The sequence below is a fragment of the Microchirus variegatus genome (genome assembly GCF_963457635.1).
Source record: "Microchirus variegatus genome assembly, chromosome: 2".
NCBI lineage: Eukaryota > Metazoa > Chordata > Actinopteri > Pleuronectiformes > Soleidae > Microchirus > Microchirus variegatus.
The window spans coordinates 17,499,124-17,515,267 of NC_139803.1; the positions used below are offsets into that span (position 1 = coordinate 17,499,124).

At 40.0% G+C, this 16,144-nt stretch overlaps 1 protein-coding gene across 1 annotated transcript in view; it reads left to right on the forward strand.

The window, feature by feature from the left end:
• LOC310940337 (roundabout homolog 2-like) overlaps positions 1–16,144 on the forward strand; it is a gene marked incomplete at both ends in the record, with an annotated part of 116,444 nt that overhangs the window by 66,827 nt on the left and 33,473 nt on the right. The window contains 7 exons of the mRNA XM_083905285.1: positions 2,220–2,377; positions 2,507–2,627; positions 2,775–2,913; positions 8,103–8,239; positions 10,199–10,210; positions 10,702–10,826; positions 11,559–11,730. Coding sequence (XP_083761411.1) covers positions 2,220–2,377; positions 2,507–2,627; positions 2,775–2,913; positions 8,103–8,239; positions 10,199–10,210; positions 10,702–10,826; positions 11,559–11,730 — 864 coding nt within the window. The remainder of the gene's footprint in view (positions 1–2,219; positions 2,378–2,506; positions 2,628–2,774; positions 2,914–8,102; positions 8,240–10,198; positions 10,211–10,701; positions 10,827–11,558; positions 11,731–16,144) is intronic.

Below are 16,144 nucleotides of genomic sequence, written 5' to 3' on the forward strand. Positions count from 1 at the left end.
GGTTGTTTTTATCAACCAGTTAACTTTTTTTTATTATTTTACATGTGGGCTGATTATAATGAACTTCACAATATGTTCAATATCAACCTTGTATTAACAGATGTCACAGTGTATACAGAGTGTAGGCTACATGAAAAGCACATCATTTTATATGTCTGTTTGATATTAACATTGGAGACAGCTAATTCACCCAGATACACATACATATTGTTTTTTATATATAATATTCTGTTGCAACATTTTCTGCCAAGCCGGTGTTATTCACACAAGGAAGTTTTATTGATGTTTGTGAATAGGAGTGAAAGGGATGTCGTTCTTGTCGCACAAACAAAGCAGACATATCCAATATTGCTCTACAATAATACTTGTACTCGCAAAACTACAATTTACCGCATGAGCTCCTTCACGTTCCCCAGAGGATGATCATGAACCAAGGTTTCATTTGTAGCACAAGCTTGAGATTACATTGTCCACTTGTCCACCAACCAATGTGGCGTAAAGGGGACATATTATACAAATCAACTTTTTAATCATTTAAATCCTTATATTTGGGACTCTGGAGGCCCTATCAGTTGGCAAAGTGTGACAAAAAGTGTTTTTTTGTTGTCCTCCTCAGTCTAAGTACAGGAGATGAAACACATGATGTTGACTTCAGCACTCATTGGGACATCATTGTTGACTCCTGGAGCTCTGCTTTGTCCGTAAAACACGCGAGAGTGCTGGCGAGGGCAACGGCATCCGAACACCAGAAGTCGGCGAAAAGTTCTATTCTTGGCTCCACAGTGCAGCACAGAGTCCTACACAAATTTCCAGCCTCAGAGGATTTATCTGTCCAGTGGATACATGTTATATATGACAGCAATGTGCCTGCTAGAGTCTGCAAATGATCCCTTAGCTCCCAGTAGCCTCTGTGGCTGATGTAATTTCATGTCCCTTTAGTTTCGTTTTACTTTTTTTTTTTTTAAGATGGACCTAAAGAGATACTATTAAACAGAGCGTTCTGAACAGGGTGATTGAACTGCTGTGGTGCTTCATGCTTATAGTATTTTGACCAAAGCATGTCACAGACCTGTTCATTAGGTCACCAGGGAACTAGGTTAACTTGGAGAAATAGGGTATAATATGGCCCCTTTAAAACGCAACAAGCACTGTTTTTGTATGTTTATCACATACTAAGACTATATCATATTGTATGTAGTGTCAAGGTCTAATATTTTAACATTGTTGGTTGTAGCCTGATGAAAGCCATCACTAGAGCTTCACGAATTCAGTGTTGTTTGAATTTTTAATGAGACCTCCCTGTTTGTGCTGCTTTTGTAATTGTACTTTTCCTTTAAGCTTCATGCCCGTGTCTACGTGTTTTTCTCACACAGGTGGGAATCTCAATTCAGATGGATCGGGATATTTGTTTGGAATGTGTTAAACAATCCATAATTAAATAATCAGACTGATGTGATTCAGTTCTCAGTTGTCGATTAACAGAAACTGAATAAACTGTTTCTGTGGAAACCAATAAAAGCAACAATGACAGTGTTTAATATAGAATAGAATAAAACATAAATGGAGCAATAGCCAACTGAGATGACTTTGTCCCGAACACTTTTTGTAATCATTTAAATTTGGCAAATTGGTTAGTAACACATTTTCCTGTGGGGTGACAAGGGTTATGAGAGTTACTGTGCTCTGTGCTGTTAATGTGTATTTAATGCTGACTTTTCCATGGCTTTACAATGACTGAATAGAGCCAAATAGATACAGATGGTTGAGGGGTTTTTTTCCTGGCCATTTACTTTTTTGCATCATTTCATAATCATTTAAGAATAGATTTCTTTCCCACCCCTGCCTAATCACACCTGGCTTTACACTCTGATACAGTCTCCTGAGCTCAAAGAAGTGTCTGTATCTATAGCCTCAACTGTAAAACTATCAAAACTATTAAGTGCAGACAGATTGCTATAGGTTTTATGGGGGAGTCTACTTAGAATTATCATCTGTAACTCTTAAAATAGAAAAAAGCTGGATCAGGTCAGTGAGTCCCATGACAGCTCAGTCATGGAGCACATACCTGCTTCACAAATTAACCGCAATGGAAATTCAAACTAATCAACTAAATGAGCATAAATGAACATTTTACCAGTCACTATAACAAGTCACTATAACAACCCTTTTATTCCCTCTCTCTCTCTCTCTCTCTCTCTCTCTCTCTCTCTCTCTCTCAGTGCTGCGTGATGACTTCAGACAGAACCCACAGGACTCAGTGGTGGTGGTCGGTGAAACGGCCACTTTGGAGTGTCAGTCTCCACGCGGCCATCCTGAACCCACCACCTTCTGGAGGAAAGATAAGACACGTCTTGACCTCAAAGATGACAGGATCACGGTGGGTTTCCCTCCAGAGGCTCCACTCCTCTGCCCTTCTGTGTGACCCTCACGCTCACATCACACATTCAATGATTCACTTTTACACTATGAATAGCTTCATATTGAATCATATGCATTTTTTTATCAGGTCCGTGGAGGAAAGCTGACCATCTCCAACACTCAAAAGACTGATGCAGGGATTTATGTGTGTGTGGCGAACAACATGGTCGGAGAGAAAGAGAGCGAAAAAGCCCAGCTCTCAGTATTCGGTAAGACATCTGACAGTCTAGAGGTACAAAGTAATAGAGAGTGACTGTTCTTCTCTCATGTATTCACTACCCACAAGCACATAAAGTATTTATACAGCTGTCAAAACTATATTTAGCAGCCATCTTTTGTGTTCTGCCCACATCCAGAGAGACCGTTGTTTGTGCAGCGACCTGTGAACCAGGTGGTCTTGGTGGACGAGAGCGTGGAGTTCAAGTGTCAGGTCGACGGTGACCCTGCGCCCACGCTGCGCTGGAAGAAGGAGGACGTGGAAATTCCCCGTGGCAGGTGAGGAATGTTTGTGTATGTATGCAGCGCCTATGTCTCTATGTGCACTATGCGCAGCACAATACAGGAAAAGTAATGATTTATAGATGGTGAAGGTGAGCTCGTGAGGCAGAGGCCACTAATAGGTGGACTGCAGTCTGGATCTGGAACAGCTTTTCTAGATAGGTCCAGGAAATGCAGACCAATACCATACAGCTATTTTGGATGAGCACTTCACTGCAGGAAGACACAAGGCAAGGAAGAAACAAGTATCAATTACTAATCAAATAGAACTTCAACGTCAGCTATTTTGATGATTAGTCATTTGAGTCTTTTTTTCCCACAATAATACAAGTTCTATAGTTTTTCAGAGTTCTATGGCTTCAAATAACCATAAAATATTCAGTATTATTTTTTGTTTTTTACATACTGAAAAGTTATGTTTACATACATTTTTCAAGGGAATCATTTACCTACATTTTGAAGAGGCGAGATTGTCTGTTCAGATGTTATTATCTGCCACTTTCTGACATTAGTCATATACAGTCTAGTATAAGGTTTTGAGTCATTCTTCAGTTTGGGAAAAGCTGTCCTAAAGCTCTTTGGTTTCAATTCAATCCATGTGCATTCATACTTTATTTTCAAATCCCTTTGTTATGTGTTTTATTTTTCATCTGTCATGAAAAGAGCCTTTATTTTGCTATTATGCCTTTTTTATGTCTCAATTCCATTTGAGAACTGACAAAACAAGTTGTTATTATTCCATTATGCTTAGTCTAACAAAAATAGTTTTGTTGGACTTTGGAATATTCATAAACTAATATTGCACCAAGGGATCTAAATATGGACATATAGGAGATGGTAATTTGTCCATTTGATTGAAAGAATCATATAGAGAATCGTAAAGACTCATACGGACACATGTATATTCATAATTTCAATCACTTTTACAACTGTATGAAGCAATAATTCAGATTAATGTAATGAAGAAAAAAAATCAATAACACATTACCAAGCACTCTTTCCAATGCAGTATCACACACACTCACACATCATAAGAAATCACCTTTGCTTATGGGCTTACTGGTGCCTGGTAATTATATGAGCTAATTATATGCTGTTGAAAATCTCACGGTGAAAAAACCTGTTTAAGAGGCCGAACTCGATCTCATATGAAATCAGACGTGCTCAGGGTTAGAAGTGCTGCCACTGTGTGATGAGACGAGCAGCATTGCATGTGTTAGCATTCGTGCATTCATTATTCTCCAAACTGCTTTTTTCTTAATGGAAATGTACAGCGGAAGATTAATTATAGATTATGTTCTTTGGAAGTGTTTGTTGTTTACTAATGGAGCTGCTTCCAAATGGATCAAATACAAGTGCAGCAAGTGAACGGATAAAAACTCTTTAAGTCTGTGTTGTGCAGAAACATGAGTCATCGCTTTCAGGTTTGTAAAAAAAAAAAAAAGGAAACAAAAATACTGAAAATACATCACATTGTGCTACAAGTTTGAATCACAGTATATTCTCAGATGGAAATTATACTACAATGTATGTATACACTCACCAGCCACTTTACACACATAATACAGTGGCACCTGATGTGGTCTTTTGGTGTTTCATCAATCTTCAACGTGCTGTGCATCTGCATTTGTAACAAAATGGTTATTTGAGACTCATTTTGAAACCAGTGTTATTCCATGGCTGATGCTGATGTCATCAATCTGGACAGGTGATTGCTGATACAGTATATGATGCAAATATTTAATTGTTTTCTTCCATCTGATGAAATAGGTCGATCATAACAAATCCTGACTCAGTTGACAAATTTCAATAAAACTATATTTAAATAACTGAATAACTAAATCCCCTCTTCTGACTACACCCAATGCTTGATTTTGAAAAAAAATGCCAGGAAGTGAGCCTATTGAAAAATGATGTATAAAGTAAATGTTAGATACAGGAAACTTAACAAATAAACCTCTAAAAATTAAGTTTTATTGCACTTGAAAATAAAAATATATAAACCTCATATCCATATATATATATATATATAACCCTAACCCACATTAGTTTCCACCTTATGTTTTCCTCCGTTTGGCTTATCAAATATGTGTTTACCTATAGTACATACCTGACCACTAGGCTCTCACGATAACGCGTGAATGTCACTAGGATGGACAGGTAATTGCATGCATTGAACCACAGAAGAAGAAGTCTGTTATGGAGGTGTTTCACTTGCGACAGTGTTTTCTGACTCTGGATCCGACTCCGGGTCATAGCGTTAAAGGGACTATGACATCAGAGGGGGAGCTGCGCTTCTGAGAGCTGACGTGCTAATTACGTCACTTCCAGGTACTTGGCCAATCACAAGACAGTTGGGAAAGTTCTCGTTTTCTGCCCAATCACAACACAGTCTGTCTTCTGGGGGTGAGATCTCGGTCTGAAACAGCACGACTGAGGAGAGCTTCAGTGAGGAGAGATTTCGATCGGCTTGTTTGCAGCAACTTGGAGCTTTTTGACCATAAAAACAAGTGAATGCATAGAACCTCCATAACTCGCATTTACAGTATGTGCGATAGAACCACTCAATGCACACTCTAGCACACAACATGACTCAGCTAAAATGCTGTTTTATTTCAATGTTTTTACCTAGTAAAGTAGCTAGGGAGTGTGGACACTCTCTGCCCAGCAGTATGGCTGTTACCTGCATTGTGCCCTCTACCTCAGTGGCCCTTGACTCTGCAGAAACCTGTCCTACTTTCAGTCTTGTCTCGCCTCTCTTCCCGCCTTCCTTTTCTTTCATTCTCTTTCCTGAACCTGTCGGCCTCCTGGGGAAGTCTGTATCTGGGTCACTGATGTGCTGTGAATGAGTCCTCACCAGACTCTGGACAGAAGCCACAACAACCATCGATATTCTGCCCAATACACTGTGGAACATCTATTTTCAAATGCAACTCCACAACCACCCCCCCACCCCCCTTACTCCGTGCCATTTCTCTGCCTGACTTGTCTTCCATCTCTGAATCAGTATGGCTGGCTGGACAATTTCACAGGATCTCTCACACCAAAAGGGACCCAAGAGACGGTCAACCCGACTCCTTGCTCCCATAAACTCATTCAGTGTGTCGCTCCCTTGGTCACCGAGAGGTTTCTCTTCCGCTAAGTGCACCGATGCTGCATTACCGGGGCTGACCACACGAAAAATCAGTCTGTCCAGTGAATCCACTTGGGTTTTTCTTTTATTGTGTATAGATATTTTATCCAAGGGCACAGCGTTGAAGAGCTATTTCTTGAAAACATGTCCCAGAGTGGGAAAATCTCCAAACCCCACACACTTGCACATTTTCATGGAGACAACTAATACATTACTTTGGGAAAATGATATCAAAGTCTCTTATGGTAGTCCATGTTGAATCCCTCGTTCTCTATCGTCACTCTATCTTTGTTTCTGTAACAGTGTTGGTGCATTTATGAAGCAGCGCCACATACAGGCCTGACTTGTGTACTACATCATTTAGAGTCATTTGCGGGAGCTTCCGTGTGGATGGAGCCATTTCCTGCAAGAATGGCGTGTTCACAGTGAACGTTTTGTTCCGTTTCTGCGTGGATAGGGCCACAGCGCTCTGCTGCTGCTCGTAACACAACAATGCACAGAACATCTGTTTGAATAAGTCATTCCTTTCTGACCTGCCTCATTCGTCAAATTCAGTTTGACAGACTGAGCCACACCCACACACTCAGACTGTTTTTCCGCGTCCCTCGTTGTCTTTTTCGCTGTCTCTCTCCCACGCACAGCCCACAACGCAGTGGGTGGTGCGTCTTTATAAATATTGAAATAGTGGAACAGTCAGGGTTCCAGCTGAAAGCACCTTTCATTTTGCTGTTCCTTCATCTCAGCATAATTGCTCCCCCCCCCCTTTTCTGCCTCTGTAGCACAAGTGTGTGCAGCAGAGTCTTAATTGCCTGAGAAAGTCTGTCTTTATTCTCTCAAAAATGACACCTTTATAAAAGCATAGGACAGAAAAAAAAGCATTACGTCCTTGATTCAATTCATGCGTTTGTTTGTTGCATTTAGTTCATTTTGGTCAGTTTTTCTTGTTTACTTTCCATTTCGAAAGGTGCATATATTTTGTATATTATGTAAATGTCTTCTGAATTCTTTAAATGTGTGTTTATATTCATATTTGTACCTTGTTTTAGTTTTTATTCTAATCACTCTGTCTATCCAGTGTGATCGATCTAATCTTATCTAGTGGATTCTCCTTTCTGATCGTTTTCAAATCTATAACTGTATGGGTTCTAGGTCTCTTTTCCTTCTCCTTCCTTTCCACCTTATCTCACATCACTTATCTTGCTGTTCTTGGTGTTTCATGGCAGCATCTGTAATGTTACATAATAGAGTTTTTTTTCTTCTTTTCTTTTGCCTCTCCTTCTCTACTCTCCTATATCACTGTAAACTTCCATATTGTTATTCTTCTCTTTAGTGTTTCTTGTTGTTGTATCTTTAGCTTTCTTCCAATTTTGAATCTGCTGTTCATGTTTTTAGTCTCTTGCTTCATTGTTATTTTATTGGTATGTATAGAAATTCATTCCATGAAATGAATTTACATAATAAAGGCTGAATTTTAGATAGACTCTATGGTAATGCTCTAGTGCATATGAAATACAATTTAAAAACCAATATAAATACCATACCACACTCTCTGTTTTTCTCAGTGTAGCGGTGTTAAGATGTTGTGTCATCCAGAGACACCCCCACACTGCACACAGGAAGTGTTTTGTTTTATATCAACTCAGACAGAGGCAACAGCTACATTGCACAAGTAAAGCAAGACAACTCCAAACAGGATAAAGTATGACAAAAAACACAGAAGTGAATTCTACTGCTCAAAAAATCTGCTCTTTCAGCAGTTTGACAAAGTAAATTCTTCTTGTCCCGCCCGCACCTGCACTGCTGGTGTATATCCTCAATCAGGTCTAATAGTATTGCTTGACAGAGGCAGAATAATAACACAAATTATTATATGTCACATGCTGCAGCTTTAAAAAGTGAGCAATATGAATGGTATGATTGTTTCAAGCATTAATTTAAAAAAAAAAAAAAAAAACATATACAGATCTCTGATCCGTGACTTGCTCTTCCACATCAGATGATTTTGACATCATCTGTCACATGACTTGACGTCACTTTTCCTCTCGGTCACCAGGTATGACATCCGATATGAAAAAGAGGACTTCCTGCTGAGGATAAAGAAAGCATCGGTCAGTGATCAGGGAACCTTCACCTGTCTCGCCGAGAACCGCGTGGGTAAAGTGGAGGCCTCTGCCTACCTCACTATCAGAGGTGGGTACCTTTCCTTGTGGACTCACTACTGTTGAAGCTCATAACCCATCGTTGATGTATTTTGTATCTCGCAGCACAGGCCGCAGGACAATCAGTCCTTTATTGCCCACTTTACGAGTGTTATTGCCCCCCTGCTGAATACGCTGGGCCTCGCCTCAGCTTTTCTTTCATATAACGGGGCTGATGTAGTTGATTGCTCCAGATCTCCAGCTAGGCTCCAGATATGAACAATCCAAGCAGTTTTAAGTGAACTGTTATGAGCTCTCCTGGGGGTCTTATCCACCATCCAGCCCACGCACTCTGTATTTACACTACATCAATATGTGGAATTATTTCATCGGAAAACTTGGTATTGTATAAGGTTTCTATATATATATATATATATATATATATATATATATATATATATATATATATATATATATATATATATATATATATATATATATATATATATATATGGAAAGGCAAATTGGCGGCTTGTAACTGGCTTTCCTCTTCTAGTCCCCACCAGTTCAAAAAAGGGCTGAGTTACCCCTGAGCAAGGTACTCAATCCCCATTGCTCCCCGGGAGCACTTGACTTTGAAGCAAGTGTTAACACCTGACTAGGAATATCACTCATCACCATACATACATACTGTTTATCATAGATCTCATGAAGATTTTTTTTGTTATTATTGTTATTATTACTATTCATTCATTAATGATCATACATGCAAGGTGTATTGTAAGTGATGAAATGTAGTCCTATTTTGCATGATACGCATCATGTCAAGCAAAAGTTTGGACTTTATAAGAAATATATAATAAACTATAAAAAGCACTCGTCGAACACAGACCTCCACCAAGGCAGCTCAGTGCCTACAAAATACACCCTGCCGGCGTGTAGCGTGCACAGATCATGCCCAAATTACTTGTTTCTGGTCCCATTGCGGACATTTCCTGAAAATTCATCCAAATCTGTCCATGACTTTTCGAGTTATGTTGCTAACAGATAGATAAACAAACAAACTCTGGCGAAAAACATATACCTCCTGACTGAGGTCAATAATATTGGCACAGTTCACACAGATGGGTAGTGAAGCGTCTGTAAGGCAGTGTGCTTATACAGCCACTATCCAGTAAGAGATATTCACTCTCTCTGAAAACATGGCTGCCAGCAAGAAAAACAGTGTTTCGCCACTTAACGAAAGGCTACACTTGTAAAATGTGCCCTTGCTTAAATCCATTATATCTTAATAATATGTTAACCACTTAACTGTTTGTTAGCCATCTGGAAACTGAAGATGGTGTCACTTTGTAAAATGGTCACAGCCTGCACCGAATTCCATTGAGAAAATCAGTGATTTTACATTTACACCACACAGAGGAGTTATCCACCACTGCCTCAGTCAGTATGTTGAGATGTGTTATTTTTGAGACTTTGTTGTTTGAAACCTTTGACCTGATTGACACAATCTTGAAAAATGAGGCAGCATTGCCCATAATCGCCTGGGCTTTGGTGCAGAGCAGGTAGCAGTTTTCAAACTTCAGTTACCAGCTGGAAAAGGCTGTCTGTGAGGTAAAGCAGTAAAAATACGCAGACACAGATTTAATCAGGTGAGCCTTTTGTTTTTTCTTTGTGATGTCTAATGTTTAATGTATTTGATATGAATGTATTTTTATGATACACTTTAGTGCTACATATAAATGGTCCGAGTGGTTTTTGGCATCATTTTCTTTCCCCTCCTCTAACTGTTGCCACAAAGCCACTTTTCTTGAGGCCTGTGCCGTCACCTCCATTGATAACTGAGCTTTGCCCGTCTCTCTTTTTGAACTTCATGGATGAAAATCCAACTCCATTCATTCCATTTCTGATTTTCATTATTTTCTTTTCCTGTCCACTACTCCTCTGCTGTCCCCTCTCTCTCTCTGTGTCTTGTGTGTTAATCTCACCCACACCATTGTTGTGTCACCAGCTCGTCCCGTTGGTAAGTATGAGCTGATGCCATTGTGCATGCGTTGTGTTCAGTTGTCGATCACACACTTCCAGTATGCATGCACTGTTGAGGCATTTCACAAACACACCCATTGAATTCTGGACATCTACATTGTTTACTATCAACCCCTGACCTTCCCTGGTTGTATCTTAGTCAGGTTTTTCCCCAAATGGGAGTCCAGATATGGATGATACGCTCTTGCACAGATATGGATGAGACACCTTAGTCCACATATTTGAAAATAAGGACATCAACTTCCTGTTAATTACCTGGTTAGCTCATTCATTCTGATGTTCCGGCAGCTGGATGAATGGCTTGTGTTAGTTGTTTCGTGAAAAAAACTAGACCTACTGCATGAACCTTTTAGCTTGAAGCAAGACCTTCAAGCCAAATGTCTTCTACAGCAGTTCTACTGTGCATAATTAGCACTTTCTGGGGATATGTTGCTATTGGGTTGTTGTTTGTTTTACCTTTAACCTCAGAGGCGCCCCAGTTTGTGGTGCGACCCCGTGACCAGATTGTGGCTCAAGGACGGACAGCCAAGTTTCCCTGTGAGACCAGGGGCAAACCTCAGCCCACTGTCTTCTGGCAACAAGAGGGTAGCCAGGTGAGAATGGCGATTTAGACAAATGTGCTTGTTTACTTGTTTGTGTGAGCATGCTGATGAACTGATTATTTCTCTTAGTACAGACCAGACATGGTTTCCGCATATGAAAAGTAAAATATGTGAAATAGTGGGCAAGCCTCTGACTAAAAGGATCAAACTCAGGGACGGTAGAATACGATTCTGCGCCACATACAGATGAAGTGGTCATTTATCATCAATCTATGCCAGCCTGACCAGCCAAATCACTTAGCAAGCAACAATGTCATGTGCTGCATTAGAGTCATTAGACATAATGAAAGCGGGCTAATGTCCTTTGCTGCCCATCAGCTTGTCTGCCTGGGGTGCAGAAACAGCCAACGCTGATGCCTCTATTTCATGAGCAGGACTGCAGGTTACCACAGCAGGATTATCACTCGGGGGGGGGGGGGGTAAACTGCCATTCAGGACTCGTAGGGAAGAGACACTGACCCACTTTTCTAAGTGAATTTGACGTAATTTTGAAAATTATGAGTACAAAAAGTGATTTTTTGCAAAGGTAAAATTCAATCTTTCCGCCTTTTATATATTATGAAGAAAGGCATTGGTGCGGGTGACAATGGAGTTCTCACAAATATGCTCAACAATACAAAAGCTAAAAAACAAACAAATGTTTTCTTAGTTTCAACTTCCACTTCCCAAATGCCAAAATAATCAAGTCCCATGATACTAATTTTCCACTTTCACTCCCTGTAGGACCTCCTGTTTCCCAACCAGCCAACACAGGGCGATAGTCGCATTTCTGTGTCTGTGAATGGAGAGTTGACCATTTCATCTGTGCAACGTTCTGATGCCGGGTATTATATCTGCCAGGCCCTCACTGTGGCCGGCAGTATCATGACCAAGGCCCAGCTTGAGGTAGCAGATGGTAAGACTGGACACACACTCACACAGTCACTTTTTTTTTTTTTTTTTTTTTAAGTAATGGATTCTAAAAGCACCAGTATGTGCTAAAAATAGATGTTATTTAGCATATGATTAAATTTAATACCATTGATACATTCCGTTATTATGCATCAGGAAAGTGCACATGCACAGTATTAGACCAGGGATGCAATTGCTATTCAGCCATTCATTTGCATCAACATCCAGATTCATAGTGAACATACTTACCGTCATGTTACTCGAGAATTGCACTACCAGGTTCTCCTGAATTAGCATTTTGTAAACAAAACTACATTTTAATTTAGGTTAAACATGTTGTTATAACTTTGAAAAGAAAAAAAGCAGCATTCCAGAAAACAAAGTCACAAAACAACACATTTGAACTTACTAACACTAACAGAGGCAGTAAAGTCTCTGCTGTGATGTAAAAATGCAATTTTTCTCTGTGGTCTTTGGGCAAAGGAGTGAGCGGGATACAAATCAACGTACATTTCAGTTTCCTGTTTGAAAGGTCTGTCTATCTGTGAAATTAAGCAGCTGACATATTTTTAAGATAGCGTAGACTTTATCTGGCAGCCATGTTTTCAGAGGGATCATGCATGCGGGTCTCAGACCTCTTTTTAAATCATTAAGCGATGCTATGGCAGGGTCTATACTGCCTCTGCACTCCCCCTACTGTTCATTTGAGGATTGCATCTTGAGGATCAATCACGTGAGTTTCTCAAGATACTCTTAAAGGATGCAGGCTCGGACAGACAGCCATGGTGAATACATACACTTTGTGAATGCTCAAAATACTATTGCACTATTTATCAGTCCACAGCACCTTATTCCAAAATGAAGCTGGTTAGTCCAAATGTGCTTTAGCATACCTCAAGCGACTCTGTTTGTGGCGGGTGCAGAGAAAAGGCTTTTTCTGCATTACTCTTCCATACAGCATCTCCTTGTGTAAAGTGCGCTGAATAGTTGAACGATGCACAGTGACACCATCTGCAGCAAGATGCTGTTGTAGGTCTTTGGAGCTGGTCTGTGGGTTGACTGTGACTGTTCTCGCCATTCTTGGCCTCTGCTAATCTGAGATTTTTATTGGTCTGCCACTTCGGGCCTTAACTAGAACTGTGCCCGTGGTCTTCCAATTCCTCATAATGTTCCTCACAGTTGAAACTGAGAGCTTAAATCTCTGAGATAGCTTTCTGTATCCTTCCCCTAAACCATGATGTTGAACAGTCATTGTTTTTAGGTCATTTGAGAGTTGTTTTGAGGCTCCCATGTTGTCACTCTTCAGAGAAGATGCAAAGAGGAGAAACACTTACAATTGGCCTCCTTAAATACACTTTCTCATGATTGGATTCACCTATGTATGGAGGTCAAGGGTCACTGAGGTTACCAAACCAATTTTGAGTTCCAATAATTAGTGTTGAAGGTATTGAAATCAATAAAATGAAAAGGGTGGCTAAATTTATGCACATGTCTAATGTTGTTTAAATAATTCTTGCACACTTTCTGTAAATCATATAAACTTTATTTCACTTTTCAAATATCACTGTGTTTGTCTCCTATATGACATATTTAACTGGAATTTCCAAACAAACAATGATTTATAAAGGAAGATCATGAACATTTACAGGGTTTCCCAAACCTTTGCATACCACCGTATATATTGCTGATATTCAGGATTCAATGTTGCAGCACATTTTCTTGTTCTTAAAGGAATGAAGTATGATTATATCACAGGCTACTTGTCTGCCCACATGTATAAAGGTGAAGAGGCATCTGTATGTTAAAGCCAGACACCCACAGCCTTGCTTGAATTATCACCACGCTGTGGTAGATGTGAAAAGACTGAAACTGAAATAAAACTGTCTCCTTGATCGAGAGACGGTTTGCACCAACCCCCCTAACCCCCCAACCCCCCCCCCACACTTTTTTTTTTTTTTTGACGAATGCCTTAATGTCGGCATTAAGTGCTGAGCCGCTGCCAGCTGGGAGCTGTTTATGCCCTTCTCTCCATTTGTTTCTTGGCTTTTTCTTCCACACATTATTAAATTTACATCTGTTGAAGAGTTTTTTGGAGAGGAAATGACTCCTGTTCTGTCCTTCAGAGGAGATGGATCAATGTCCAAATGTTTGGTGTAGTGCACAAACGATGGGAGTTGCCTATAAAAGATTTGTACAAAGGGGTCTTTATCATCACTTAGAGGTACAGTTCAGATTTTGGTTGTATAAGAAACTGAAAGATCTGTGCTCAGCTCAAAGGCCTGGCACGCTCTCCCTGTGCTCCCTGTTCACTGAGAACCAGCTTGAAACACAGACTTTTGCTGTCACTGAAAAACATGGCTGCCACCAGGGACAAAATCATTCTTTTTCTAGTGCTTTATTCTCCACATGAGGGTCGCAGGGAGCTTGAGTCAATCCCAAATGACACAAGGTGAAAGGCGGGGTCACACCCTGGACAGGACACCAGTCCATTGCAAGGCAAACACACAGAAAAACAATCATTCACTCTCACATTCACACCTACGGTCAATTTAGAGTCTCCAACTAACCTCCACTAATCGACAGACATGGAGATCAAGTAGCAAATATTTTTTTGAAGTCAACATGAACACGCAGGCACAGGTTTTATTAGGTGCCTTTTGTTTAGTGGCTAAAATCGCCCATGTTTTCACTGAGAACAAGACTAAACCTTAGAAGATATCTGGAGCAGGGGCCATGCACGGTGCAGTCACTGCTGATTGTATGTCAGTACTTCATACAACCACAACTGAGTGATACCGTTTAAGAGTTGTCATACTCAAGAGGGTCCTCCAGTGGATGAAAGCAATCTATTGTGTGACAGACGCATTCATTAATCATCCATTTAGACTTGAAACTATGGCACTTGCCACAACTGTGAGAGTCCTCTTTGTGCAAAAGTACAGTTCTCTTTAACAAACAGGAGTTGTGCACTTAGACACTCTGCCTGGCAAGTGTGTGTGTGTGAAGCCTCGAACAAAGGCTGAGTATTCAGTCGTTTAACTTTGCTGAGAGATGTGTGCAGACTGCTGAGCATACATTTATACAGACGGATGAGATGCTGTACGGACGAGGTCTGACAATTTTATGTGGACATGAAACTGGGTCAGTGTTCCAATCTATTGTGACTGAAGTGAATCTGAAATTAGTGCAGGTGCTGCTCTCCAAACAGCAGCAACTGACTGAGCATTAAAAGCCATATTTCAAGCCTTACAGTGGGGAGAGTAGCTGAAATGTGATAGATTTGTGCATGAACTTGAACTTGTCTGGCTGCACAGGAGGCCTGGAGGCTACCTGTGACTGCTGCTGAGATGCTTGATAGAAATTGATATTTCACAGTTTTTTTTAATTATTATTTCATTATTCCCTATGTCACGAAGGGTGAAAAGAGTGAGTATATCTTACTGGACTGGAGCTAAATCCGTAACAGCAATATAATGCTGGTGTTTGCTCCAGGGTCACTTGGGGTATAGCTATATGCAATAATGTCTTCTCAAAAAATGCTATGTTAGGGTGAATTCCAATTCCTTGCTTAACCCTCAATCTTAACCCTCAATCTCAAAAATGCACGCTCCCTCTAGTGCAAGTGCTGTCCCGATTCTCAGAAAAATTAAGTTGAGGGGCAAGTTTAAGGGCTGTATCGCCCTTAATATTGAGATTTTCTGACACCACCCTTGGGAGCAAGGGCTACCCAGAATATTTCCATAAGTTAGTGACAAATGCCATATTTTGATGGAGCACCTTTTTTTTTTTTTCTTTTTTTTTTAACTGGCACAGCTTTCCTAGCCTTAACAGCACCAGAGGTCGAAGAACTGTTTGACAGAGCATTTACACCCGCTTGAAATCGTCACATGACATCATTCAGCCAGTCATATACCTGAATTCAGATGAGCATTTCCATTGGTCTGTGAATAAGTCACACGCTGGAAGGAAGAATAAAGTGCTCATATAATAAAAGTTACTTTGCATGATCTGATCTGATCTGAAAAGATGTAAAAACAAATGTGGACAGTACAGAGATTTAGTATTTTCGTTGATTGTATTCACCAAATTAATTTACCCTTTTTTTTACATCCTTAAAATGAAGCGTTTACTTTCAGGATTCAATTTGTTTGCATCTCATGAACTTTGTTAAAAAAAGAAAAATGTTGTTGTCAACCCGGTTTTATTTTTCACTTGACATGAGGACATTATTTTCTTAGTAGCTCTTATCGATAATCCGTTTAATTCCGTATATTCAATATTATTTACTGATGCAAATGTTTTAATGTATATATTGCAACTAGCAATAATACTTTATAGACATTATGATGTTCCACACCTTTGTTAGAGGAAATATTTTTTAGCTGGACTTTTGGGGATAATAATTCACTATCCCTGAT